This window comes from Vigna angularis, chromosome 1, assembly GCF_016808095.1.
Source record: "Vigna angularis cultivar LongXiaoDou No.4 chromosome 1, ASM1680809v1, whole genome shotgun sequence".
Classification (NCBI taxonomy): Eukaryota; Viridiplantae; Streptophyta; class Magnoliopsida; order Fabales; family Fabaceae; genus Vigna; species Vigna angularis.
Window position 1 is genome coordinate 45,628,500 of NC_068970.1, and position 27,094 is coordinate 45,655,593.

General features: G+C 44.0%; 1 protein-coding gene and 1 long non-coding RNA gene across 2 annotated transcripts; one reads left to right on the top strand and one right to left on the bottom strand.

The window, feature by feature from the left end:
• Window positions 1-603: 603 nt before the first annotated feature.
• LOC108319367 (uncharacterized) lies at window positions 604-3,755 on the bottom strand. Its single transcript, XM_017550475.1, has 2 exons — window positions 3,345-3,755; window positions 604-882 (listed from the first exon to the last, which is right to left on the bottom strand). Exons 1-2 carry the CDS (start codon window positions 3,753-3,755, stop codon window positions 604-606), a joined length of 690 nt encoding a protein of 229 aa, XP_017405964.1.
• Window positions 3,756-21,078: 17,323 nt separating this feature from the next.
• On the top strand, window positions 21,079-26,561 carry LOC128195940 (uncharacterized). The gene is made up of 2 exons (XR_008247895.1): window positions 21,079-21,533; window positions 26,271-26,561. It is a non-coding gene; the product is annotated as an uncharacterized LOC128195940 (long non-coding RNA).
• The last annotated feature ends 533 nt before the right edge of the window (window positions 26,562-27,094 follow it).

The window sequence follows — 27,094 nt, forward strand, 5'->3', positions numbered from 1 at the left end:
CTGATACCCCGAAGCTCCATCTACCAGTCCATTAATACTAGGAAGAGGATACACATCTTTCGGACATGCTCTGTTCAAATCAGTAAAATTCGTGCACATCCTCCATTGTCCGTTGGATTTCTTCACCATTACCACGTTAGCCAACCACGTAGTATACTTCACCTCGTGAATAAAGCCTACTTCCATAAACTTTCGAACCTCTTCATCCACCGCTCTTCTTTTTTCCGCTCCCAACCTCCTCTTCTTATGCGCAACCTGGCGTGCATCCTTGAACAGTGATAACTTGTGGGAAATTATGTCAGGATGAATTCCCGGCATGTCAGCTGTAGTCCACACAAATAGATCTTTGTTCGTAGTTAAAACCCGGCCAACCTCTCGAGTTTGAATTTCAATAAGACTTCGCCCAATGGTAGTACTCTGCTCTTCCGTCCTTCCCAGTACGAAAGGATGTACCTCACCCAATGGCTCCATCCGGTCCTCTAGATTAACTCTGGGATCTAGCTCCGCCATGGCGACCTCTGAACGCTATACCTGCTTAGTTGAAACCCATGGTTTTACTTTTAACCCCGCGACATAGCACTCTCGAGCCACCTTCTAATCTCCTCAGATAACACAGATTTTTCCATTGTCGGGTGGGTACTTTAACGTCAGATGAGGCGTGGATACAATGGCCTCGAAGGCATTCAAACATGGACGACCCAACAAGACATTGTATGAGGTATTAGCTTCCACCAGCAAAAACCTGATCTTCAGTTCCTTGGCCTTTTTCTCAGTCCCCAAGCACATTCTTAGGTCGACGTAACCCCTCGTATCTACCCTCTCACCTGCAAATCCTAAAATTTGCTCATGGAACAACATGATCATGTCCTCTGATATATCCATCTGTTGAAAAGTCTTCCAATATAAGATATTGGCCGAACTTCCTTGGTCGACCAGAACCTTTCCCACACTATACCGAGCGATCACTGCCGTTATGACTGATGAGTCAATATTTTATTGACTTCACTTAGCTTAGTGTACCGGGTTTAATCAAGAAATTGTGCCTGAATGTACAATATTATCCTATTTTTCCTTATTGTGCTAAATTTGATCGGAAATTCTTATTTTAACTAATTTGAATTATCTGAGCTAATTATTTTGCAAGGAAAATTTGGAAATAGAAATTAGGACATTTGGTAGGATACTCATTCACACACTGTGTTATTTAATTGAAAGAAGCTATATTGTATTGATTTATTTTGTGTTGAATAAAAGAAAGATGTATAGATCCTGGAGACTTCAAGAAAAATTGCAGTTTGGTTTGGTTAAAACAAAACACCTTCAATTCATTTTCTTTGGAAGAAAACAACTTAATTCTTTGTTGATCTCTTAATTTCTCACGGGTGCAACATGATTTAAATTTTAGAACTCTTGATAGTTGCAAAGACATGAACATTTGGGTTGAAATTGAATTGGAAACATAAGCACATGGCTTGGACATCTCACGACATGTACAAATGGAAAGCAAGTGGAAAGTAACATCATGTAAAGTAACAATGTCACGGCTGGAATGTTAACACTTAAAAAAATGTATGAGAATGAAATTCAAAAATAAAAGTGTGCATGGTCGGCTGAATGGAAAAATGGAAATGCAGAAATGATGGATAGTATTCAGCAGCAAACAAGTGACATGCCGCACATCATTGAGAGGAATCTTCAAAGTTTTTGGTTTTATTATTTTATATGGAGAAGGTGACAATGTCTCGGCTGCACATAAGAAGAGGAGACCCTTTCTTGCTTTTATTTAATGCCTCATGGAACCACAAAATTCTGAAAGTGCTCTCCACTAATACACACATCATTCACGTAAATCCAAAGGAAGTTGGAAACTCACACATTACACGGCCCACTCATTTTGGAGACATCCACATAAGCACATGGTTTCCACGTAAATTATCCATTAGCATTCAAAAGGGAACAACAAGATTTTTGGTTTTCTCACGACACTTGATGGAAGGAGGAGGTGCAGCCCCTGAGAGACCAACACAAGAAGCACACAGCTGGTTGGAAGGAGTTCACGTGAATCTTAGCTGGAATAGAGCAGCTGCCACGGTTCAAGGCACACAGCACTTTGATGCAGGAAGCCTTGGAGAAGATGGCAGCAGGATGTGCACGGAAAGATGAAGTTCACAGCCAAGAGGAAAGCAACACTCATTTTGAAGAAACACTCACAAGTCTAGTGCATGGAGGCAGCAGCTTTTGCACTCCAGCATGCACACACAAACAAAGAGAGCATAAGGAGGGCTGGTCCATCTTTACAGCAGCAGTCACGTGAAGATGGAGGAGAAATGGTATGCTTGATGAACAAAAAAAAATGGAGTAGTGGAAAGATGTCCCCGCATGTAAATCACACCTTTTGCTTTGGACTATGTCGGTAATGTGTGGGAATACTGCACATGGTACTTCACATGAATGAATAGGCTTAATTAAAATAAAAAAAAAGAGAGTGATATCCAAGAAAGTAGTGCACGGAGTGGTGATTAAATTGAAGGAAGTCAAGAAATTGCTAGTGGACAAAACTCCATGAAGAAATGACCAACACCATCACACGGCACTCAAAAGTGGAGGTCCCTTGCTTCCATTTTGCACCACCCAGCAGCAGACGTGAATTGGCTATAAAAGAGAATTAGCAGCCAGAGATTTTGGAGGGAGATTTTAGGATTGTATTAGGAGTAGTCTAGGAACTCACGGTCCTGGAAGAGGCTCTTGCCTCTTCCTTCTTCAATAGCTCTCTGAATTTGATTTTCAACAGTGAAAGATGTAGTGTTTTATTTTTGAAGTGTATCAGTGTTTGGAATAGTTTGTTAATTTTATTTTCACGACATTTTATTTCAAGTCTTGTGTCTTTGCTAATTTTGATTTCCAATTAAGTGCTTTTAATTTTACTGTCTCTTTTATTTTATTGTCTATTGTTTTCTGCATCGTTAAATTTTACCATTTCTGCATATTTACTGTTCCGTTTTTACCATCTTTTACCGTTCAGTTTTTACAGTCTTTAAAATTTACTTCAGTGTTTTTAATTTTGTGTTATTTAATTTCTAGTCAACTTTAATTTTACCACAACAAACACAATCACAAACCCCCCCCCCCCCCATTCGTGTAAAAAAATCTGAGACTGAACCCAAATTGGTCCTTGAGAAACGACATAGGAGTGACTTCCTAGTACTGTACTGCATTATTTTATTGCAATATTTTTGTGTGCGGTGCGACCCGCTCATCAATGACCATAGGATCGTCTTTATTAGGGTCAGGAGCGTGAAAATCTTAATCGAAAATGTAATTTTTGGCATTGACCTTCTTGTTACCTCTACACGATTAACACTATGCAAACTTCTCAAGTGTCGCTTTCGCGCCGATGCCGAAGGTCCTCCGCCAGCAAATCCTCCCGAAATAGTGTTGATGACGCCTCGCAAAGGTCGTTCCCTACTCCTGCTTCGACTACTCCGATTCTTCTTCGGCCAATTGTCCATCCTGGAGTAGTTATTCCTCTTGGGTGGACGTTTGGCATCTCCTAGAGGGCTTCGTCTCTTATCATGTACATATCTTCGCAAATGTCCTGCCTGTATCAAAATTTCCAACTTATCCTTCAAAGTTATACAATCCTCCGTGGTATACCCCAAGTTCTGATGATATTGACAGTGCTTTCGCCCATCAGCTCTTTTGGGGGTTGGCGAATGAGTTAAGGTTAGCAGGTCGGCTCTCAACGCTTCTTCCATCACCCTTGCCCTAGGTGCATTTAGGGGCGTATAATGAACATACTAAGGCAACCTAGGGAAGTCTCTATGCCTCTGGTCGCCTACTCCCTCATTTCTTCCAAGCATCCTTCTTCCATCCCCCCTCTCTCGGTTAGGCCTGGCTAGCGGAAGTGCCTCTTCTCTCTGCCCTTGCTGGAAGGCGCGCCCCTCTTCAATCCGAATAAACCTCGTTGCCCTGTTTTGCAACTCAGCCAACATCTGGGGCTCCTCAGCATAGAGGAAAACAACAAAAGGTCCCGATCTTAGAGCAGTCGTCAGGGCGCCTATTATCAACTTTTGATCTACGTTTCTTACCTGACGCGTGGTTTGATTAAAGTGGTCCATAAACATCTTGAGTGTCTCTTCTCTCCCCTGCCTCATCCGAAAAGAGCGAGATACGTTAACCCCTATGTTCTGCTAGATGCATACTGTTGACTGAACAAATACCTTAACGTCGCAAACCCATCCACAGTCCCAGGTTGCAGTGAGTGAAACCAATCCAAAGCCTCGTCTTTTAAGGACAACGAGAAGACCCTACACCAAACCAGGTCATCCGAGGAATAAACCGCCATGGCGTCCACTAAGGATCTAATATGCTTCTCAGGATCTGTCAATCCTCCATACTTTTCCATTACTGGGAGCACCTTATTTTCAGGCATGGGTGCCCTCATCACGGCTGCGGTAAAAGGGTGAACCCCCTCGGCCTGATCAGGGCGTTCAATAAGCGTTAAATGATTCTCCCAGACCAGATTATTCGGGACTTGATTCTCCACATTGTGACCAGCCCGATTCTCTGCATTTTGCCCAGCTTGATTCTCTACGTTTTGTCCAGCTTGATTCTCTGTGTTTCGCCCCCCATCCTGGGTATTACGCCTTGAAACATTGGTTACTTCCCTCGTTCCATTATCATGCACTACGTGACTACTCTCCCCCCGTTCTCCAAATTAATAGCTTCATTATTCACTGACTGCGCCGATTGTCCTCTCAGCCCGTTGCCCCGATCAGCTCTTATCGCCACCATCTCAGCCCTCAATTCCTGCATCTGCCTATGCATTTCCTATAGAACCTGCAACTGAAGCTCCTCTGCCATCATGGTCTCACTTGGGTTTCTTCTGCACTCTCGACCCCACGGTGGGCGCCAAAATGTTTCGGTAACTAGGTCCGAGACTACTGTTCTTCCTTCGTCCTTACTCTGCCGATGCAATTTCCCACTACGTAAAAGTTCCTCTCCACGATACCGATTGGTTGTCACCTACAAGAAACACTCTGATGCTGAAGTCAGATTAGTTTCAAGGAGATCAAGGTGATAATTATTCAGAAAAAGGTGTCATTACCTGGACTTAAATCTCATATTTATAGACCTGATTCCTAATAATAACTATTAACTGCTAATCAATACCATATCAATGTCGTATATTTTATTTCATATTGCTTGTTATTTGGTCATTAAAGCCATACGTTCTGTTCTTGATAGCATTAATTGACCTTTAATGCTTATTAGCAATCAGCCAACCGCACCATGCCTGACCCCTCCGTCTTCACCGATCGGTCCAACTCCTTGTCAGGCCATGCCTCTTTTAGTGGCTATCGGGTATATTACAGAGAGTATAAAACTAATTAATATATTGACATGCGTTCTTTATAAAAGATAACTCAACACTCTTAATACCACTTATATAAATCTAACTAAAAAAATGAAATTGAATCCATTTAACATAATGGAAAGAATTAAACAAAAAACAAATATTTAGACAAAATCAAATCAAAGTCCAAAATATAAAAATTAACATAATAATTAAACCTAAATAAAAAAAGAAGGCTTTAATTTCTTATTAGCATAAAAAAATTTAAATATATCAATAAATAATTTAATATTTTGTCAGAATTCAAAAACTTAATTATCGACCGTTCGGTCTCCATCATACTCACTACCGCTCGGTCTCATTCATTCTTCCGTCTTTAACCACTCAGCTCTTCATTCCCACCGCTCGGTTTCATCTTCCACCACTCAGTTCTTCATCACCGTTCGGTTTCATCTTCCACCACTCGGTTCTTCATCACCACTCGGTTTCATCTTTCACCACTTGGCTCTTCATCATCCCCACCGCTTGGTTCCATCTTCCACCACTCGGTTCTTCATTCCACCGCTCGGTTTCCTGACCATTATCACTTCTCTGACCAACTACTTATTGTTATGTGTAACTGCTTATTATTTTCTGTTATTCTCTTTTCCTCTGTATAAATAGGCATTAACGTTTATCTCTTTGTAACGTTTTTTTCACATTAATCAAAATACTTTTCATCTATCTTCTCAAAGCGTGTCTCTGTTCTTCTCAATTTGTAAGTTTGCTTTCTCCTTTCTGCCATAATGCCTGTAAAAGCAAAAGTAACCGGTGCCATTTCCTCTTAGTGCACTGGTGAGCATAGCTACATCGATAAAAGAACTGATAATTGTAGTGCTTGTCATACTGCTATACAGAAAAGGCTTCCTTTTCCTCATAGCACATCTCATACTTTAAATGCTTTTGACCTCATTCATATTGATATTTGGGGACCTTGTTCCAATCCTTCACTACATTCTCATAGATATTTTCTAACCATAGTGGATGATCATACTAGATATACATGGATTCATTTAATGAAAACCAAATCTAAAACTCGCCAACATATTATTCATTTTATTGCATATGTTAAAAACCAATTTAAAGCCAGCATCAAGACCGTTCGGTCTGATAATGGCAGCAAGTTTTCCATGATAGATTTGTTCAATTCTGAAGGTATCATACATCAAACATCTTGCATTGAAACCCCTCAACAAAATAGTATAGTCGAGAGGAAACATCAACATCTTTTAAATGTTACTAGAGCTTTACTTTTTCACTCTAAAACTCCTCTGCATTTCTGGACTTATGTTAACTATGTTGCTCTCCTCATTAATATTATGCCTACTCCTTTTCTCAATAATAACTCTCCACATGAAATGTTATATCAAATAGTTTTTGATTTTTCCAGATTAAAGGTTTTTGGTTGCCTTTGTTATGTTAGCACCCTTCAGCCAATTGTTCCCTATCATAATCTGCCTATACTTGATAACCATGCCCAGGATAATGCAGAAAACGAATCTCACACCCCTAGACGAACCACTAGAGTTAGAAAAATCCTTGCGTACCTAAAAGATTTCCAAATATCTTCATACAACACCACAAACACTAAATATCCTATTGATAATGTTTTGACTTTTGATAGATTATCTCTTGCCTATAAGTCCTTCATTTTTTCCACAGATAGTCTTGTTGATCCCCACGATTACAAAGAAGACACGCAACATGCTCATTGGCGGAAAGTGATGCAGGAAGCTCTCACTGCACTCGCTCAGAACAAAACTTGGACTCTCACCACTCTTCCTTCTCACAAGAAAGCCATCGACTGTAAGTAGGTATATAAAACCAAGCACAAAACCGACGACACAATTGAAAGATTCAAGGCTCATCTCGTCGCAAAAGGGTATACACAATTAGAAGGTATTGATTATTTTGACACTTTCTCACCAGTTGTTAAACTTACTACCGTTCGATTAGTTCTATCTCTAGCGGCTGCAAAGATTTGGTATCTAAGACAACTAGACGTCAACCATGCCTTCTTGCACGACGAATTAAACGAGGAAGTCTACATGCAACCCCCACCAGATATCACTCTTTCCGCTCCAAATCAAGTGTGTCTCTTACACAAATCTCTCTATGGCTTGAAGCAAGCCAGTAAACAATGGTATGATAAGCTGTCTTCTTTCCTTCTCTCTCATAAATTTACTCAAACATCTGGTGACCACTCTTTATTTACTCATCACAATGGTGATACAATCACTATCTTATTAATCTATGTTGATGATATTATCCTTATTGGCAATAACATGCATACAATTGATAATATTACTGCTCTGCTAAATGACAATTTCATAATAAAAAATATGGGTAACTTGTCTTACTTCTTGGGTTTCGAGGTTGCTCGTAACTCTACAGGAATTCATTTATCGCAACGCAAATATGCAGTAGATCTTCTCAACGAAACTATGATGCTCGCTGCTGCCCTTGTTAGCACGCCTATGAATTTCTCCACAAAAATATCTTCTGAAGGAGAGCTGCTTGACGACCCTACTGTCTTTCGTCAATTGATTGGGCGCCTTATTTACCTCACCAACACCTGTCCGGACATCACATATGTCATTCACCGTCTTAGCTAGTATGTTGCATCACCAACGCAAGTTCACTACCAAGCTACCTTCCGCATTCTTAGATACATCAAAAGTACTCCTGGTCAAGGTATATTTCTTAAAGCCACCAACAATGTTACCTCAAAGGCCTTGCACAAACCGTTTGCGAAATTCAATGGCTTAGCCACCTCATGAGTGACCTTCACCTCCCTTTCTCCCAACTTGCCACCATCTTCTGCGATAATCAATCCGCGCATCAAGATTGCTACTAATCGAGTCTTTCACGAACGGACAAAACATATTGAGATAGATTGCCACTTAATCCATGAGAAAGTTCAGCAAGGAATCGTTAAACTTCTCCCTGTTCATTCCACTCTCCAACTTGCTGATATTCTTACAAAACCGCTTCCTCCTTCTCCATTCCACAACATTAATTCCAAGCTTGGCACTATAGACATCTATGCCCAGCTTGAGGGGAGCTGTCAGAATTCAAAAACTTAATTATCGACCGTTCGGTCTCCATCATACTCACTACTGCTTGATCTCATTCATGCTTTCGTCTTTCATCACTCGGTCTCATTCATGCTTCCGTCTTTCACCACTCGGCTCTTCATTCCCACCGCTCGGTTCATCTTCCACCACTCGATTCTTCATCACTGCTCGATTTCAGCTTCCACCACTCGGTTTTTCATCACCACTCGGCTCTTCATCCCCACCGCTCGGTTTCCTGACCATTATCGCTTCTCTGACCAACTACTTATTGTTATGTGCAACTGCTTATTGTTTTCTGTTATTTTCTTTTCCTCTATATAAATAAGCATTAACGCGTATCTCTTTGTAACCTTTTTTTCACATTAATCAAAATACTTTTCATCTATCTTCTCAAAGTGCTATCTCTGTTCTTCTTCTCTTTAAATCTCAGTTTGTAAGTTTGCTTTCTCCTTTTTGCCATAATGCCTGTAAAATGTACAACAACTTTGTCTGCAATTTTTCTCTTGATATTTCTATACATATATTAGATGACGTGGGTCTCCTCAACATTTCTTAAAAATTAACCTCGTTTGCAATTGAACACTAATTATTATATATTAAGTTTAATTCGAATAACTTCGATCGTATCACATAATGTTGTTTTTAAATATATCTACATGTTGGACTAGATTATAGTCAAGATTTAACTATTTAACGGCTAATTAACCGATTAATGAAAGGCAAGAATACATACAAGATTTTCATATATACAATTGCAATTCTACTCAACAAAACATATGTTAAAAGAGTGGTTCAATTACTTATTCATATTTCTTATTTGTACCAGGAGACGCCGGGCGCCATACAGAGGACGCCCATGAGGCAATCGGTGCCGCCCAAAGGACGCCCATGTCACATCCGCCTCGGACAAATGCTCGACCGCCCAAGTCTTGGCCGCCCAAGTAAGTACGGATTGAACCTAGACTCCGTTTTAAACCCTCCCACACCAGCAGGTATCCGGCGTCGCACGTATGGACGCCCGCTAATGAGGCCGTCCAACCATCTTGGTGCATACGCCGACCACAAGCCTAAGAGAAACTTTGAAGAACTCACAAGGAATCCCATCACTACGAGATAGCGTCGCACTCTCCATGCTCACAAAAAGTGTTCTACAGAATAATGGATATCACGAAATGCCGGGCGACCGCATAAGGGATCGTCCACCCAACGAAAGGCCGGGCGACCGCATAAGGGATCGTCCGCCCAACGAAGTGTCGGACGTCCGCGTAAGGATCGTCCGCCCAACGAAGTGCCGGACATCCGCGTAAGGATCGTCCGCCCAACGAAGTGCCGAACATCCGCGTAAGGGATCGTCCGCCCCAACAAGGTGCCGGACGACCACACAGAGGATCGTCCGCCCAATTTAGTGCCCGAGTCGTCCATAGGAAAGACGAACGCCCATATTCCACTGACCGGCCAAATCATTAATCATTATGGCTCAAGTAAACTGACCTGGTTTAGAGGTAAGTAGAAATTAAGAGCTATTGGGCTGATTGGGCCATGATTGAAATCAGGAGCTATTGGGCTGATTGGGCCGTGATTAACTTTTCACTAATCCCAAGCCCATAGCGAAAACTATAAATACAGGTTCATGGTGAGTGGTAGAGAGGTTAGATTGCATGCACATTTATTGCTGCCCCTTAAGAAAAGCCATTGCTCTGAAACTGACTTTGGCATCGGAGAATCTTTTGTAGGTCTCCACTCCTCCAGATCAAGAGGAAAGTCAAGGCTTGGGAAGAAGATCCGCCGCTGAGATCAGATCGCAGGAGAGCTGGAAGGATTAGAACCGCACGGCCCTACACATCCGAAACATTTGGCGCCCACCGTGGGGCCGTGTGACTTTAAAAACCCAATGGTGACCACGAGAAACATGAGCATGGACGATCCCGCTGAGACGATGCGCGTGTTACAACAGAAAATGGACGAGATGCAGCAACGTCACGAGGAAGAGATGGCGGCCGTAAGGGCCGACTGCGAAGCTCGGATAGCCCGGGAGATCGGACGGATGGACGGGGGGGAGCGAGTGAAGGATAAAGGAAAGGGTGTGGAAGAACGCTCACCCCCAAATACTGAGGGCGATAGGACTTGGAGGCCCTCCGGGTCGGAGGCCGAAGAAAGCCAAGCTAAATCGGTGCATGCGGAGAGCGTTGCCGAGGACGGGCGGATGGTAGTTAAGTCCGAACCTTCATCCGCCCTGTTACTTCCATTCACCCAGAGCATAATGAATGTCCAAATCTCGGAGCAATTCATGGCTCCGCAATTCAAAATGTATAACGGAACGACAGATCCGGCGTTCCATATCCAGACATTCTCGAACGCCATGGCGTTCCGGACGGGCAATGACTCCATTTGGTGCCGAGCGTTCTCGCTCTCGCTTGAGGAAGAAGCTTTAGAATGGTTTAACACCCTCCCCCCCAATTCAATAGGAAACTTTACCGGATTAAAGCAGCTATTCATTAAACAATTCGCGGCCAGTAGCACCCAAGACCTGACCGTATTCGAATTGATGACTCTCAAACAGGGGAAGGACGAAGCGCTGCGATCGTTCATGGACCGGTATCAGAAGACCGTCCGGCGCGTGAAAAGCCTGACCCCAGAGCTCGCCCTTCACTACATCCTGCCGGCTCTAAAGCCGGGACCATTCAAGGATAGCGTCTGTAGGCGAGCGCCCAAAACGATGGAGGAGTTGAGGGAGAGAGCGGCAGACGAGATAAGGGTGGAAGAAATGAAACTCTCTTACAAAAAAGAGAACCAGGAGTCCAGAGGAGAAAGGACGGATGTTAATAAGCCCGGTCGGTTGACGGAAAAAACGTCCGGTCCTAGGCCCAGGGAACAGAATAAGGGACCTCGTTTCCAACAGTATACACCTTTGAACGCCTCAAGGGAAAAAATCCTGCGAGAGGCCCTAAACGCAGAATTGATACCGGAACCAGAGGGGTTCCCGACAACGAAGAACGCTGACCGAAGCAAGCACTGTGCATACCACAAAAATATGGGTCATGCCACTGAGGAGTGTTGGACCCTCAGAGACAAGATAGAGGAGCTCATCCGGGGAGGAAAGCTCAAAAAATACGTCCGTGATGAGCACCCGCCGCAATCAACCAGTCGGCCTACTCAGAGGCCGGCCTATCGAAAAGATAAGCCAAGGAGCGCGAAGGCAGAGCAACCCCGCTCAGAGAGGCGACCAAACCGAAGCCGAAGCCATAGCAGGGAACGCCCCTTGAGAGGGCATATTAACACCATTTCTGGAGGATTCGCGGGGGGAGGGTCGTCCTCCTCCGCTCGAAAACGCCATGTCCGATCCCTCCAGTTCGTGCAGTTAGCGGACAAACCTCGCCGCTCCATGCCACCCATCACCTTTTCAGATGAAGACTTCCACGCTCCTGATCCTGACCAGGATGACCCAATGGTCATCACTGCAGAGATAGCGCGGTATGGAATCAGCAAAGTTCTGGTTGACCAGGGAAGTTCGGTCAACATCCTCTACTGGAAGACCTTCTTGCAGATGGATATCTCCGAGGACCTCATCGTTCCTTATGATGGGCAGATAGTAGGCTTTGCGGGGGAAAGGGTGGATACAAGGGGGTACGTGGAGTTGAGAACAAGGTTAGGAACCGGACGCTCTAGCGAAGAGAAGAGGGTCCGGTACCTGCTAATAGAGGCAAACACATCGTACAACGCGCTGCTCGGAAGACCATGCCTCAACGCGTTTGGGGCAATTATCTCTACCCCTCACCTCACGATGAAGTACCCCTCCAAAAAGGGAACTATTTGCACGGTCCAGGCGGACCAGAAGACGGCCCGGGAATGCTACGCGGCAGGTTTGAAGCTGCACGTTCGACCTATGAAAAGAAGAGCGGCCGGCTCCGAGGTTTCTATGGCAGACCTCGATCCGAGGACGAATACCGAGGACCGTCTGGAGCCCATTGGAGAAACCCAACCTATTTCGATAGGGAGGGAACCTGCTCAGACCACCCTCATCGCCAGGGAGATGAACCCTGAAATGGAAAAGGAGCTAAGGGCACTACTATGGAAGAACCGGGATCTATTTGCGTGGACGGCAGCAGACATGCCGGGCATCCATCCCGCGGTAATGTGCCACAAGCTCTCCCTTTTCCAGAACGCCCGCCCAGTAGCACAGAAAAAGAGAAGAATGGGCGGGGAAAAATGGCAAGCTGTTGAGGAGGAAGTTGGAAAGCTGAAGAAAGCTGGTTTTGTTCGGGAAGTCACGTACACCACGTGGCTGGCTAACGTGGTCATGGTGAAAAAGGCCAATGGAAAATGGCGCATGTGCACTGACTATACGGACCTGAACAAAGCCTGTCCGAAAGATTCACACGCCCTACCCAGTATAGACGCCCTGGTAGACGGCGCTTCTGGGCATCGGGTACTAAGTTTTCTTGATGCATATTCCGGGTATAACCAGATCCCCATGTATGGGCCGGACGTCGAGAAGACAGCGTTCATAACGGAGAAGTCCAACTTCTGTTATGAGGTCATGCCGTTCGGTCTGAAGAATGCCGGGGCGACTTACCAACGCTTAATGGATAGGATTTTCCGGGACCAGATAGGCCGGTGCATGGACGTATACGTCGACGACATGGTCGTTCGGTCCGCCGATGGAGACGGACACCTCAAAGATTTGGAGGAGGTGTTTCGACAAGTAAGGAAGTTCGGCATGCGCCTAAACCCCGCCAAATGTACATTTGGTGTAGCTGCTGGAAAGTTCTTAGGCTTCATGTTAACATCTCGGGGGATCGAGGCCAACCCGGACAAGTGTGAAGCGATACTGCAAATGCCCAGTCCGACCACCTTGAAAGAGATTCAAAGACTGGTCGGACGCCTCACCGCCTTGTCCCGTTTTATTCCCAACCTGGCAGACAGAATGAGGCCGGTCCTCCGGAAATTGAAAAAAGGGAGCGGCCCGACTTGGGACGACGAGTGCGAGCGAGCGTTTCAGGACGTAAAAACAATCCTCGTTAACCCGCCAGTAATGAACCGCCCAGTCCCAGGGGGAGACCTAAACGCCTTCCTGGGAGTGTCAGAGAATGCCATTAGTGCCGTGCTAATGCAAGAACGGCCTCAGCCGAGGCTAATCTATTTTGTAAGTCGCACACTCCTCGATGCCGAAACCCGATACCAACGGGTGGAGAAGGTGGCCTTAGCTTTGTTGCACGCCTCCCGAAGGCTTCGTCCTTACTTCCAGAGCCATCAGGTGATAGTCAGGACCGATTTCCCTATCTCCAAGATCCTAAGGAAACCGGACTTGGCCGGACGGATGGTTGCCTGGGCGGTCGAACTTTCAGAGTTCGGTTTACGGTATGAGCCCAGAGGATCGGTCAGGGGCCAACACTTAGCAGATTTCACGGCCGAGTTACTGCCACCCAGCCAGGACGAGTGGAATTTGTATGTTGACGGAGCGTCCGGTCAATCGGTCAGCGGGGCCGGCATCGTACTCGAGGGCCCCAACGGATTCTTACTGGAGCATTCCTTGATCTTCAAGTTCAAGGTATCCAACAATCAGGCCGAATATGAGGCCTTGGTGGCCGGCCTCGAGCTGGCGAAAGACATGGGAGCTAGAAGAAATACTTGCCGGACGGACTCAGAGTTGGTGGTGGGTCAGATGAATGGCAACTTCCAAGTTCGAGAGGAGCGTTTATTAAGATACTTCCAGCGAGCAACGGACCTCGCCAACGCGTTTGATAAGCTGGACATACAGCACATTCCCAGGGAACAAAACACACGGGCGGACGTGCTGTCCAAGCTTAGTTCGGGAAAGGAGAAAGGACAGTTAACCACTGTCGTACGGCAGGTCCTACTCCAGCCGTCAGTTGAATGTTCGGCGGTATCTGACGGGAGAAAGGATTGGAGAACAGAAATCAGAGAAATCATGACCCGCCTGGATGAAGGGCGGACGGTAGGACCAAGGGAGGCTAAGAGGGTCGCCCGATATCTTGAGATGGGGGACGACTTGTACCGCAGGGGATTCTCCTCTCCTCTCCTTAAATGTTTAGGAGAGGCAGAGGCGCTTTACGTTATGGACGAACTCCATAACGGCATTTGTGGTCTTCACACAGGATGGCGAGCTCTAAAAAACCGAATATTGAGAGCCGGATATTACTGGCCTACCATGGAAGCCGACACAAAAACGTTTGTCCAAAAATGCACCCGATGCCAAGAGCATTCCAACAACTCTCACCTACCACCACACGCCCTCCATTCAATGACTTCCCCGTGGCCATTCGCCCAATGGGGTATGGATATCGTAGGACCGTTCCCGATAGGGCAGGCGCAGAAGAAGTTCCTCCTGGTGGCGGTGGACTACTTCACGAAATGGGTAGAAGCCGAGCCCCTGGCAACCATTACGGCCGCCCAAGTTCAGAAGTTTTGTTGGAAATTGGTATGTCGTTTCAGCCTCCCTCGGTCAATCATCACAGATAATGGCCGACAGTTCATTGATAAAAAACTGGCTGAGTTCTTCAAAAGGCTGGGGATTAGGCATGTCACCAGCTCTGTCGAACACCCCCAGACAAATGGGCAAGCAGAAGCAATGAATAAGGCCATAGTCTCGGAGCTTAAACGACGCCTGGGAGAAAAGAAGGGAGCATGGGTGGACGAGCTACCCGAGGTACTATGGGCGTACAGATGCACGCCCCATGGAACCACTGGCGAAACTCCTTTCAACTTAACTTACGGCACTGACGCTATGTTACCAGTCGAACTGGGGGAGCCGTCCCTTAGGCGTCAAGTCGAAGACCTTAACCTCAACGACCAAGAGCTGAGAATCGAGTTAGATTCTCTAGATGAACGACGAGACCGGGCGGCATTGAGGGCCGAAGCATGCAAGCGCATGGTTGAAAGAAAATATAACTCCAAGGTCCGGCCAAGAAGTTTCCGAGAGGGGGATCTAGTGTGGAGAAAAGCGGGCGACGCCCGCCGAAACCCATCACATGGAAAGTTGGCCGCCAAGTGGGAGGGGCCGTTCCGAGTGACGGAAGCCCTAGGAAACGGAGCATATAGGCTGGAGCGTTTGAACGGACGTCCCATCCCCAACACTTGGAACGCTACGCATCTAAAATTTTACTTCAGTTAATCATGTGTAACTTATTTCCAAGATGAATGAAAAGATGTTCCTATTCTACGAACGTTATTTTATTTTGCAGATACCAAAAATCGTTCTCAACTCGGCCAACAGAGCTAAGGAACCGTCCGCCCTACCAAACTCCAAGCTGATTAAAGAGCGTTCCAACGAGAACGACTCTCGGCTTGGTTGGGCGACGGGGCGAAGGAACCGTCCGCCCTACCAAACTCCAAGCTGATTAAAGAGCGTTCCAACGAGAACGACTCTCGGCTTGGTTGGGCGACGGGGCGAAGGAACCGTCCGCCCTACCAAACTCCAAGCTGATTAAAGAGCGTTCCAACGAGAACGACTCTCGGCTTGGTTGGGCGACGGGGCGAAGGAACCGTCCGCCCTACCAAACTCCAAGCTGATTAAAGAGCGTTCCAACGAGAACGACTCTCGGCTTGGTTGGGCGACGGGGCGAAGGAACCGTCCGCCCTACCAAACTCCAAGCTGATTAAAGAGCGTTCCAACGAGAACGACTCTCGGCTTGGTTGGGCGACGGGGCGAAGGAACCGTCCGCCCTACCAAACTCCAAGCTGATTAAAGAGCGTTCCAACGAGAACGACTCTCGGCTTGGTTGGGCGACGGGGCGAAGGAACCGTCCGCCCTACCAAACTCCAAGCTGATTAAAGAGCGTTCCAACGAGAACGACTCTCGGCTTGATTGGGCGACGGGGCGAAGGAACCGTCCGCCCTACCAAACTCCAAGCTGATTAAAGAGCGTTCCAACGAGAAACGACTCTCGGCTTGGTTGGGCGACGGAGCGAAGGAACCATCCGCCCTACCAAACTCCAAGCTGATTAAAGGGCGTTCCAACGAGAAGCGACCCTCGGCTTGGTTGGGCGACAAAGCGAAGGAACCGTCCGCCCCACCAAACTCCAAGCGGATGAAAGTGTTCCGGCGAGAACACCCTTCACCTTGGTTAGGCGACGGAAAGAACAGCCCACCATTGCCGGATTCTCACCAAAACTTGGTAAGAGTAAAGACATACAAAAAGAGATGCAAAATGAGAACATAATTGTGTATTAATCGTTGACGCTAAAACACGCCCAGATTTACAAAACGACCGCCCGGCCTACTTCTGGACAACCCGAGAGGTTGAGGCGGGCGGCAACAAAATACACATCACAAATCAAAAAAGGAAAAATCTAATTGTCTCCCCCGGCGGCGGCCTCCACAGGCGGTTCGTTTTCCTCGGCGGCATTCAGATCCACGAGGACGCCGTCGAAAACATCCTTCTCTATATCTACGCCCAGAGAAAACGGATCCTGGACACCCGCCAGAAGAGTTACTTGGCGAAGGGCTTTGTTGAACCCTTCCTCATGTTCGAACAGAATTGTTGACTCTAGCTCAACAATTTGTTCCTTGGCCTTGGCAACTTCAAGAGTAAGCTCCTCGTTCGCCTTGACGCGCTCGGCTTCAGCCTCCTTTAGGCGGGCAACCTCCGCCTTCAGCTGGCGACCCTCCTCCGACATACGTTCTCGCTCGCCCCGGGCGGCTGTCAAACCTTCTGCGGCCTCCTTTTTGGTCTTCTCAAGAGCGGCCTCTAGCTGCTCAATCTTCTTATCATATTCATCTTGGTTGAGGACCATTTGCTCCAAGGTCAATTGAAGGGAGGCTGCGTTTTTCTTCTCCCGGTCGAGCTCGGCCCGGACCTCCGCAACTCCGGGGCGGTCAGCAAAATTCCTGAGATACCAGGCCAAAGCGGACGTCCGGGTAGACATCTCCAGCATGGCGTTGGTTAACTCCAGCTCGGAGAGGGGTTCGATGAGCGCCCTTTGAGAAGAGCTCATGTGGAATTTTGCCCGGTCGCTCATGGTGAACTCCGGGCTGAAAACGCCACCAGGTAGGGGGACGGCCAATACCCTCTCCCGATCCTTCTCTTTGCCCTTATCCTTCCGGGCCTTCTTTGAAGCTGACCGAGACGAGGAACCCTCTTTATCTTTACGTCCCTCAGCAGCGGGATCTTTTCTCTTTCAAGTAGGATCCGCGGAAGTCTTGGCCAACCCGGAAGATGGACCTACCTGGACGGCAGGCACTTCAGGCGGGAGACTGGAACCCAAAACCTTCACTCCTGAACCTCCAACCTTGTCAGTAGGAGGGACCCGTCCAGTCGATGCGCCGGCAGGAGGCGGGCGCGGCACTTTTGGAATACTGGTTGGACGGGCGGTCGACGAGCTCGCCCCGGACTTCTTCCTGATGGTGAGGAAGTTGGATTTGCGAGGACCCGGAGTCGTCATTAGTTCTGCAAAAAACAAAGAAATTCAGAAAAATTAACGTCAGTATACGAAAAACAAACACACCCAATGTGACAAGACCATACCGAACGCCTTTGGTCCACAATCCTCAAGACTAAGGCATTCAACCAAGTGACGGGCGGATATCCGGCGGGGGAGGGTGTTAATGGTGCGCACGGCCTCTAGGTCGGGTGATGTCAAATCCCCGACAGAAGTCGCCCTTATTCGCCGAGGATCCCTCGTCCAATAGAAGGGAAACAGCGGCCTCCCTTCACCATCAGAAAATTCATGGAGACCGGCTTTGGCAACGATTATTTTAAAATAATGTTGTTTAAAATTTTTGAAGGAGTCAGAGTAAGGGCGGAAAAGAGTCCTGTCCCGCACAGACGTGAAAGATATCCAACCGCCAGAAGCAGAAGGGCGGACTTCGAAATAGTAAAAGAAGACCGGGACAGTCGGGGTGACACCCACTGCCGAACACATCGCCACAAACGCCTGTATAGCCGCCCATGAATTAGGGTGCAGCTGCGTAGGAGCCACATTAACCGCCCGAAGAACGGCCGTTTGAAACTGAGTAAAAGGCACCCGGATAAAAAGATGGGTGAAGAAGGCCACGTACATGAAGAAGAAATCATATGGACTAGACCGCCCATCATGAAAGACCCTTTCATTTAATAAAGTCACCCCAGCAAGAATTAACCTCGCATCTTCCATATCCCGGACGATATGGGTACGGCGGACCCTCCACTCTAAATCCTTGCGGTAAGCATAGCAGGAAGCATACCGGCTGGGAACAACGGGAGCCAACTCAGACGCCACAGTTCCTTGACCATCCGGCTCGAAGGGCGACCCGACTACACGAACACCGCCCTTGATCAGGAACAGAGGCACGCCGTGGAAGATCCGGTCGTTCCCCGAGACCGGTGACTCAGGATCTCCCCCAGAAGATCCAACCGCCTCCCCCAAAAAGTGAGAAGAAACCGAGCTAAGAGAATCGCTGCTGTCGCCACTCGCCGACCCCTCCCGGACTCCGCCCGACGACCCAGAAACAAACTCAACGGACATAGACGCCATTTATTACCTGAGGGAAAAGGAATCTCGAGCTCTGAAGTAAGGAAGATAAGTGAAAATGACCCCGTCCAAACCCACTATTTATAGGGAGGAGTTAGTAACCGTTAGAAATATCCTGGCCGTTTAGATTTGGCACGATCAACGCCGCAGATTGAGCGACGTTTCACCTCTCGCCAATGGAAACGCGCCACATGTTTTCCCGCTTAAATTTTCAAATTCAAAAAGCCCACTGGATAAAGCCCAATAGCGAGTTCCAGATCCAAAGTGCGCCGCACCCAAAAATCCAACGTTCACTACGTGCACTAGGACTTGGGGGGCTTATGTACCAGGAGACGCCGGGCGCCGTATAGAGGACGCCCATGAGGCAATCGGTGCCGCCCAAAGGACGCCCATGTCACATCCGCCTCGGACAAATGCTCGACCGCCCAAGTCTTGGCCGCCCAAGTAAGTACGGATTGAACCTAGACTCCGTTTTAAACCCTCCCACACCAGCAGGTATCCGGCGTCGCACGTATGGACGCCCGCTAATGAGGCCGTCCAACCATCTTGGTGCATACGCCGACCACAAGCCTAAGAGAAACTTTGAAGAACTCACAAGGAATCCCATCACTACGAGATAGCGTCGCACTCTCCATGCTCACAAAAAGTGTTCTACAGAATAATGGATATCACGAAATGCCGGGCGACCGCATAAGGGATCGTCCGCCCAACGAAAGGCCGGGCGACCGCATAAGGGATCGTCCGCCCAACGAAGTGCCGGACGTCCGCGTAAGGATCGTCCGCCCAACGAAGTGCCGGACATCCGCGTAAGGGATCGTCCGCCCAACGAAGTGCCGGACATCCGCGTAAGGGATCGTCCGCTCCAACAAGGTGCCGGACGACCACACAGAGGATCGTCCGCCCAATTTAGTGCCCGAGTCGTCCATAGGAAAGACGAACGCCCATATTCCACTGACCGGCCAAATCATTAATCATTATGGCTCAAGTAAACTGACCTGGTTTAGAGGTAAGTAGAAATTAAGAGCTATTGGGCTGATTGGGCCATGATTGAAATCAGGAGCTATTGGGCTGATTGAGCCGTGATTAACTTTTCACTAATCCCAAGCCCATAGCGAAAACTATAAATACAGGTTCATGGTGAGTGGTAGAGAGGTTAGATTGCATGCACATTTATTGCTGCCCCTTAAGAAAAGCCATTGCTCTGAAACTGACTTTGGCATCGGAGAATCTTTTGTAGGTCTCCACTCCTCCAGATCAAGAGGAAAGTCAAGGCTTGGGAAGAAGATCCGCCGCTGAGATCAGATCGCAGGAGAGCTGGAAGGATTAGAACCGCACGGCCCTACACATCCGAAACATTATTTGTTAGCATAAAAACTTTTTAACAATAACAATGAATAATTAAATGTTTCTATACATATATTAGATAATGTGGGTCTCAAAACTTTTCAAGAATTAACTTTTATTGCAATTGAGTACCATGGTCAAGTTAATAAGAATTTAAAACAATAACAATAGTATAAGAATGGAGAGAATCGAACGAGTACCCTGTTTAAATATGCGGATGGAACAAAATATAATTGGTTTTCTAAATACACTCTCGTTTATTACTGAAATATTTAGATTTAGTAGCACTAAACGTGATATTAAGAACATATTAAGTATTATGGAGAATTTAGGAAACAGTAGTTGTCGCGCATTCTTTTTCTTTCATATGTGATTGACTGAATAAAATTATTATTAAAACTCATAGCGTAGCGTGTCATGTCAAAGAGAATAATCGTGTCAAAAGTGCGATGTGTTAAAATAGAACATGTTAGGATGAAAATTTTAATCCGATAATTTGTTTAGTACGTCATATTATTGGATTAGTTCGTTTTCATATTATATTTTAAAAAAAATATAAATAAATAATATTATTGTAATTTAAATATTAATCCTAAAAAATTCTAATTATTAATATAGCAAAATAATTTAATATATAAATATAATCATTATTTTAATTTATTTGATTAAAAATATTAATTAATTAATTAAACGTTTAGAAGATTTTTATTTAATTAAATATATTTTAAATGTTTATTAACCAATTTTAAAAATAAAAATTTAAAAAATTAGAAAAAGTGACTAACCAGTCCAATCCAGTCCGGTTTTGCGGACTAAAGACAGTATCGGCCGAAACGTGGGCGAGACGTTTTGCCACCCCTAATTTGAACCTTCATATTTCTTCCCTACGAGATAGGTTTTTCAAGTGTTTGTTTTGCAGCCATGGCAAACAGAGACCACCACCGCTGTGATAAACTCTTTGTAACCCAAGAGTCCTTCAATAACTACAAAGACGGATCACAGGATTTCTGTAAGGCCTCGATTAGCGCCCCTAGAGTTGTAAAGTCCTTCAATAATAAGGGATCTGGTTCCCAAAATTTAAGGGGCTTAAAGATTCATTGCCATGACAAATCTGTTTTGCTCCATTTCCGAGCCCGTGTCGGCAGTGGGATATCTGCACTTTTCAACTACAACGGGAACGGACTTCAGGAGTTCCCTGGCTTCAGCTTTTTTAGGTATCTGCGAGACTTAACCCGTCTGGGATGAGAGGTACCTTACATATTCATTTTTTCTCCAGCAATATTTATTTGGTTAATTTACTTCACTTATGGCGAGAGTTAAGACGAGACGATATGTTTTGTGTAACATCCCAAAATACAGTAATTACTATAAATCAGGATTAATTACAGTTAACAGTAACATAAGCAATCTTTGCATTAACCCAGGATTAAAAGAAGAAGCCGAACGGCGTCAGTACAGAAAACGTACGCTCAAAATATAAATCAGCGATAACCAGGACGAACGGTTTTACAAAACATTTAACCGCACGTCTAACTATTCTACCATTTACATCATTATTCTAACGAGCGCTCTAAGGCTCGGCCTTGACTTCTACTTCAACCAGATTTGCATCTTCCAAATTTTCTTCTTCCAGCATTTCTTCAAGAGATGCTCCACCATCTGCTCACATCCACACGGATGATCATTGCAAGACAAGACGAACGTACATGGACAGGGAACAACACAATGGAAATGCAAGGGTAAGCTTATAATATTTAATTTATACAATTATAACATACATTTACATTCCGATTCACACATACAACATGTAACTTATCAAATAATAATCATAGAAATACGTATATAAGACAGACCGTCCGGACTGTATGAACCATGTAGTTACAAGCGTCCTTGCACCCGAGTGGTGTAGTAACTGATCTAATCTCACAGCTGCCACTCGAGGTTAACCCTATCTGTCCGAAGTACTCAATGGACTAGGGCCTCCTGCTATTCCCACGCATGACTACCCCCTTCTACTTGAAGAGGAGTATCACGGAATATCAGGATGGACCGCGAGGCTTAACTTATCCATGTTCATACTTTACCAATTTCAATATTTAACACATCTGAGACGTTCCACCTTGGAACGCTCGTTCAAATTCCATAATCATAAAATCACTTGGTATAACGTTCGCACTGTAATTTATCATAATTCATAATCGATTTCATCTTTAACTTTAAGAGTGCAAAAGAACGAACGTTCAGTCCTTTGAAGAGATAGGACGATCGTTCAAATATAGTACTGGATGGACAGACGTGACTCTCTGTTTGACCAGTTAAATGCATTGACTCAATGTGAAGTGTATTGGTACTTAGAAGATTTCAAAATAATTACCTTGGTCCAGATTTAATATAAGAAGAATACTCAATAAGACTTAGAAATTTTCTTTATACAATTTGGTATATACTGAACTGATGTCAGTATTTGAACGAATGTAAGATAATGAATATTGAAATATTTGGACGAACGCTATTTACGTTCGTTAAGAAATTTAGAATAAGGACGAACGTTCGATATGAGGCCGAACGCTATCAAAGACGAACGCTCGACATAAGGCCGAACGCTATCAAAGACGAACGCTCGACATAAGGCCGAACGCTATTAAAGACGAACGCTCGACATAAGGCCGAACGCTATTAAAGACGAACGCTCGACATAAGGCCGAACTTTATGAAATTGTAAAGTTTCAAATATTTATATACAATTGAGCTGAACGAACGCTCAGGCATTCCAATGGGGACGCTCGTTCACGAGCAGAATTCTTTCCAAATGAAGGAATCCCATTCTAAGTCATTTTAAGGGAAACCGAACGGTATAAGACCGTACGGTGACGAGCGTTATTTATCAAAGGGGATGATATGAATTTCAGGTTTTTCAATCTTAACAGAATTTTCCAGATTTCAAATTCGTAAACTTTATAACTTTCATTTCCAGCTTTAATTCACCTTGAACAATCATCATCATACAGATCTCATCATTTTAATCATTCCAACTATACAATATTCAAAATCCGTTCATACCTATCCAAATCAACATGCATTTCAAACCACCAAAACATATATAATACATGCAAACAGTGCTCGTTCATGACAGATAAATCAACATACGTCTTATACAACCAAATCAGATCATACAACAGCAAGTATAAATTAAACATATAAGCTTCCCTTACCTGGATAGTAGTGAACGTTTAACAGTGTAACTTGATTCTGCCCAACTATGACTTTCTACCCGTCAAGCTCTTTCTTACGCTCCTTAACTAAATTTAACCAAAGGAAACTCAGAAACTCAGATTTTTATCCTTGCATGCAACCGAAACCCTAGTTTTCCAGAAACCTAAGGACGAGCTATGGAAGGGGACTTACCAGTTTCAGTCCTTGAAGCTGTTCGGTCCAGTGGATAGCTCTCAGTGCGACGGACGTTCCTACGGTGCTGGAAATGGGATCGGAGGAGAAACGTGAGAATTACAGTAGAGAGAAGTTTAGGGTTTCTAGAGAGAAGTTGGAGAAGATGAATGGTTTGGTTTCTGAGGAAGAAGATGAATGGTTCAGGTGAGAGAATTTTTTTTCAGAAAATTTGGTTTTGTTAAACTCACGTTCGTTTGAACGAACGTCTCTCACGTTGACTCCTGCACACCAAACGCTGAATTGGAAGCTTCCAACGTGACAAGTGGCGTGCGTGCATGCAGAGATTGGTGCGTTTTTAATGCACTGGTGTGTGGCAGTGGTGCGTGTTTCAGAGAATGATGAGCGCTCGGTTTCCGTGTACAGCAGAGATGAAATCAGAGTTTGGGAGTGAGTTTTTAATGGTTTGAGAAGTGACGTGGCGTGCATTAATGGTGTGGTGTCAGGATTTAATTGACGCTAATTATTTAGGGTTTCACATTTTGAGAGCAATTGTTTTTTTCTTTTTTTTTTTCTTTTATTGCTTCGGTTGTTTCTGTTTTACTCTAGTTAAATCTTGTAAACGTGATTCGTCTAAAAGTAATTGATCAAGTTTAATTGTGGTCACATCCTGTTTCAAAAAAGCTGTTCAAAGTCTTCCTCCTGCGTATGGAAGAGATTTTGTATGCATAGGACTTGGATTTCATCTTAGAAACTAAGACACAGGGTGTGGTTTTGATTGAGAGTCATTTAACCGTAACTTTGATTCATCTTCAATCTATTCTCATTATCCTTTAGGTTTAAGACTCTGTTAAAGACAAAGTCAACGTTGCCTACACAAACCTTCGCTCTCAACACTTGGTTGAAGACGAGCAAATAAAACTTGTATATTGTTTAACTACATAAACAAGGGATTTATATAACCCCTTCAAAACCACAACAGTTTTTTTTAACCGCTCGCCGTCGAGTCACATACCGTCGCCTTCTATCGTCGTCGCGCGCCCTCGTCCGTCGTAGTTAATGGCAGTTTGGCAGTAGAAGCTGGGCGAGGTTAGGTGGAGAAAGGGGGATCACTCCTCCCTGCACTGTTTGACTTCGTGCAAGTGTGGTGGGTAGGATTTTAATTGATTTTAGGAAATTATTTTCTTAACTTTTTCTTAATAATTAAGAATTAGGTGTTTCAATTTCAGATTTTAATTATTTGAGACTCAATCCAGTAACTTTTTATTATATATATATATATATATATATAATAGTATATAATGTATAGATTATAATTTAACTAAAATTAAAGTTCTTCTACCAAAATAGTAATATAAGAAAAATATAATATAATAATCTAATAGTAATAATAATTTATTAAAAATATAATAATAATAATAATTAAAGTTATTTACATAATCATATAATAATAAAGTATTATATTATTTATAAATAATTTTAATTTTTTTATTTAAAGTAAACTCTTCCTATATTTAAATCCTTCATCTTAATCTTATCCTTTCATTCATCATCTTCGAGATGAATGTCACTTTAGATCATCTTATTCCTCTAATATAAGATTCTCTTGTAGTTCATATTCATCTTCATCTTCTTCCTCAACTTCTCGACCTATTTTTTCAATTTTATTATCATTTACTCTTAATAGTAAATTTACTCTGATATAGAAACTGTTACTTTGGCCCCATAGCCTTGCTTATATAAGCAATTTGATGGTTTGATTGCATCAAAACTGCTCCTAAGCCAATGCCTGAAGCATCTGTCACTATTGTGATAGGCTTTGTGATGCCAGGTAAGATTAAAACAGGTGCTCAAGTTAATCTCAGTTTTAACTTATTGAGCTTTATTTTCTGCTTCAGTCCATTTGTATTTTTCACTCTTCTGTAAAAGACTACTTAAGGATGCTGCAATTTGGCCATATCCATGTATAAACCTTCTATAATACCCTTATAATCCTAAAATGCCTATGTGTTCTTTCAAATGTTTTGGCCGTGGCCATTGTTGTACAACTACAATTTTATCAGGATCTTGTTGCACCCTTGTTGCTGAACTCTAATGTCCAAATAATCCACTTGTGACGTGCTAAAGTTGCATTTCTTCAGGTTTAGGACTCATAGAACTGCGTATTAATGCTGCCTACACGAACAATCACTCTCAAGGAACAAATGAAATCCCAATTCTGTATATTGTTTAATGACATAAAAAGGGTCTTATATAACCACCTTCAAAACCACAATCATCTACGATCAGATCTCCTATTTTTATCTATTACAACTTCATTGATGAGGGTCTAAATACATTTCCAGAAATGTTTAGAATAGCTAAATTTAATAAAGCGTGTGAGAATTGGATGTGAGGAATATGATATTGTATATATATGTGTCGAGTTTGAAAGCCAAAATGCCATGAATTATGTGGTTTCCGAATGTAGTTATGGAGTCTGAATCTTGGTTTAGCATATGATTGATGTGCGATTATCATGTGTGATATATCTCCTGCATAACTATGTATGCCATCACAACCTCACTCCTCCTTTCTCTTTGTGTTGCTTGGTTATTGCAGCTGAAATACGGAACTAGGGAAATGTAGTCATGGAGGCCTAATACTACCCTAAGGATTTTCTCCATTCACAGTTTGTTTGTTCAAGACTGTCTTTATTTTATATTCTCGTGGGGATGACTTTGTTTTATACCCACATTGAACTTTCACTTTGGATTGTTACAACAAATTTTAACTATACTTTATTATGTACATGCAGACCATATATATATATGTTTATATATTGATTGCTTTAGCCACATTAGTTACTCTGAATATTATTTTGTTGGATTATTTGATTTTGTTTTATTACCATGATATTACATTCTTTCACACAAATTTTCTCTATTACTTTTCCAATTTTTTTTACCTTATTTTTTATTATGAAATAAATTAGGTAGATCAAGAACGAGTCATCTTAAGTGTTCAAGGTGTCGGTTAATGTTAATTCATATTTATAGAAATGAAATTTATATAAATAGTTTAGGTAAAAAAAATTATAAATCAATTTAACAACTATTTTCCCAAATACTTTGGTCGGATTCATCAATGGGACTATTTCTGGTATTAGAGAAGTAAAAGTGGAATGGTGAATGGAAGTAACCGCTAGAAGGGAATAATAAAAGTGAAGTGGATGAATGTGAAGATAATCTACACATATAAATTCAAAGATTTCAGACCTACAAAATACCCTGCTTTAGTAGTTTCGGCTAATCAAGGTGCTTCTTCCTGCACCCCTGTTTTTGTTCCACACTTCCATAAAAGTCATACTTTCTAAACTATCATTCAAAAAACACTTTCCGGAATAATTATTCCGGAATATGAATTTTTTTAATGTCCATATGAGT

Bases quoted from the DNA above. Each gene is read 5' to 3' on its own strand.
- LOC108319367 (XM_017550475.1), bottom strand. From the start codon at position 3,755: ATGGAAGAAGCGTTGAGAGCCGACCTGCTAACCTTAACTCATTCGCCA. The intron at 883-3,344 runs GTAACAAGAAGG...ACTTTTCAACAG, and splicing joins ATAGTGTTAATCGTGTAGAG to ATGGATATATCAGAGGACAT.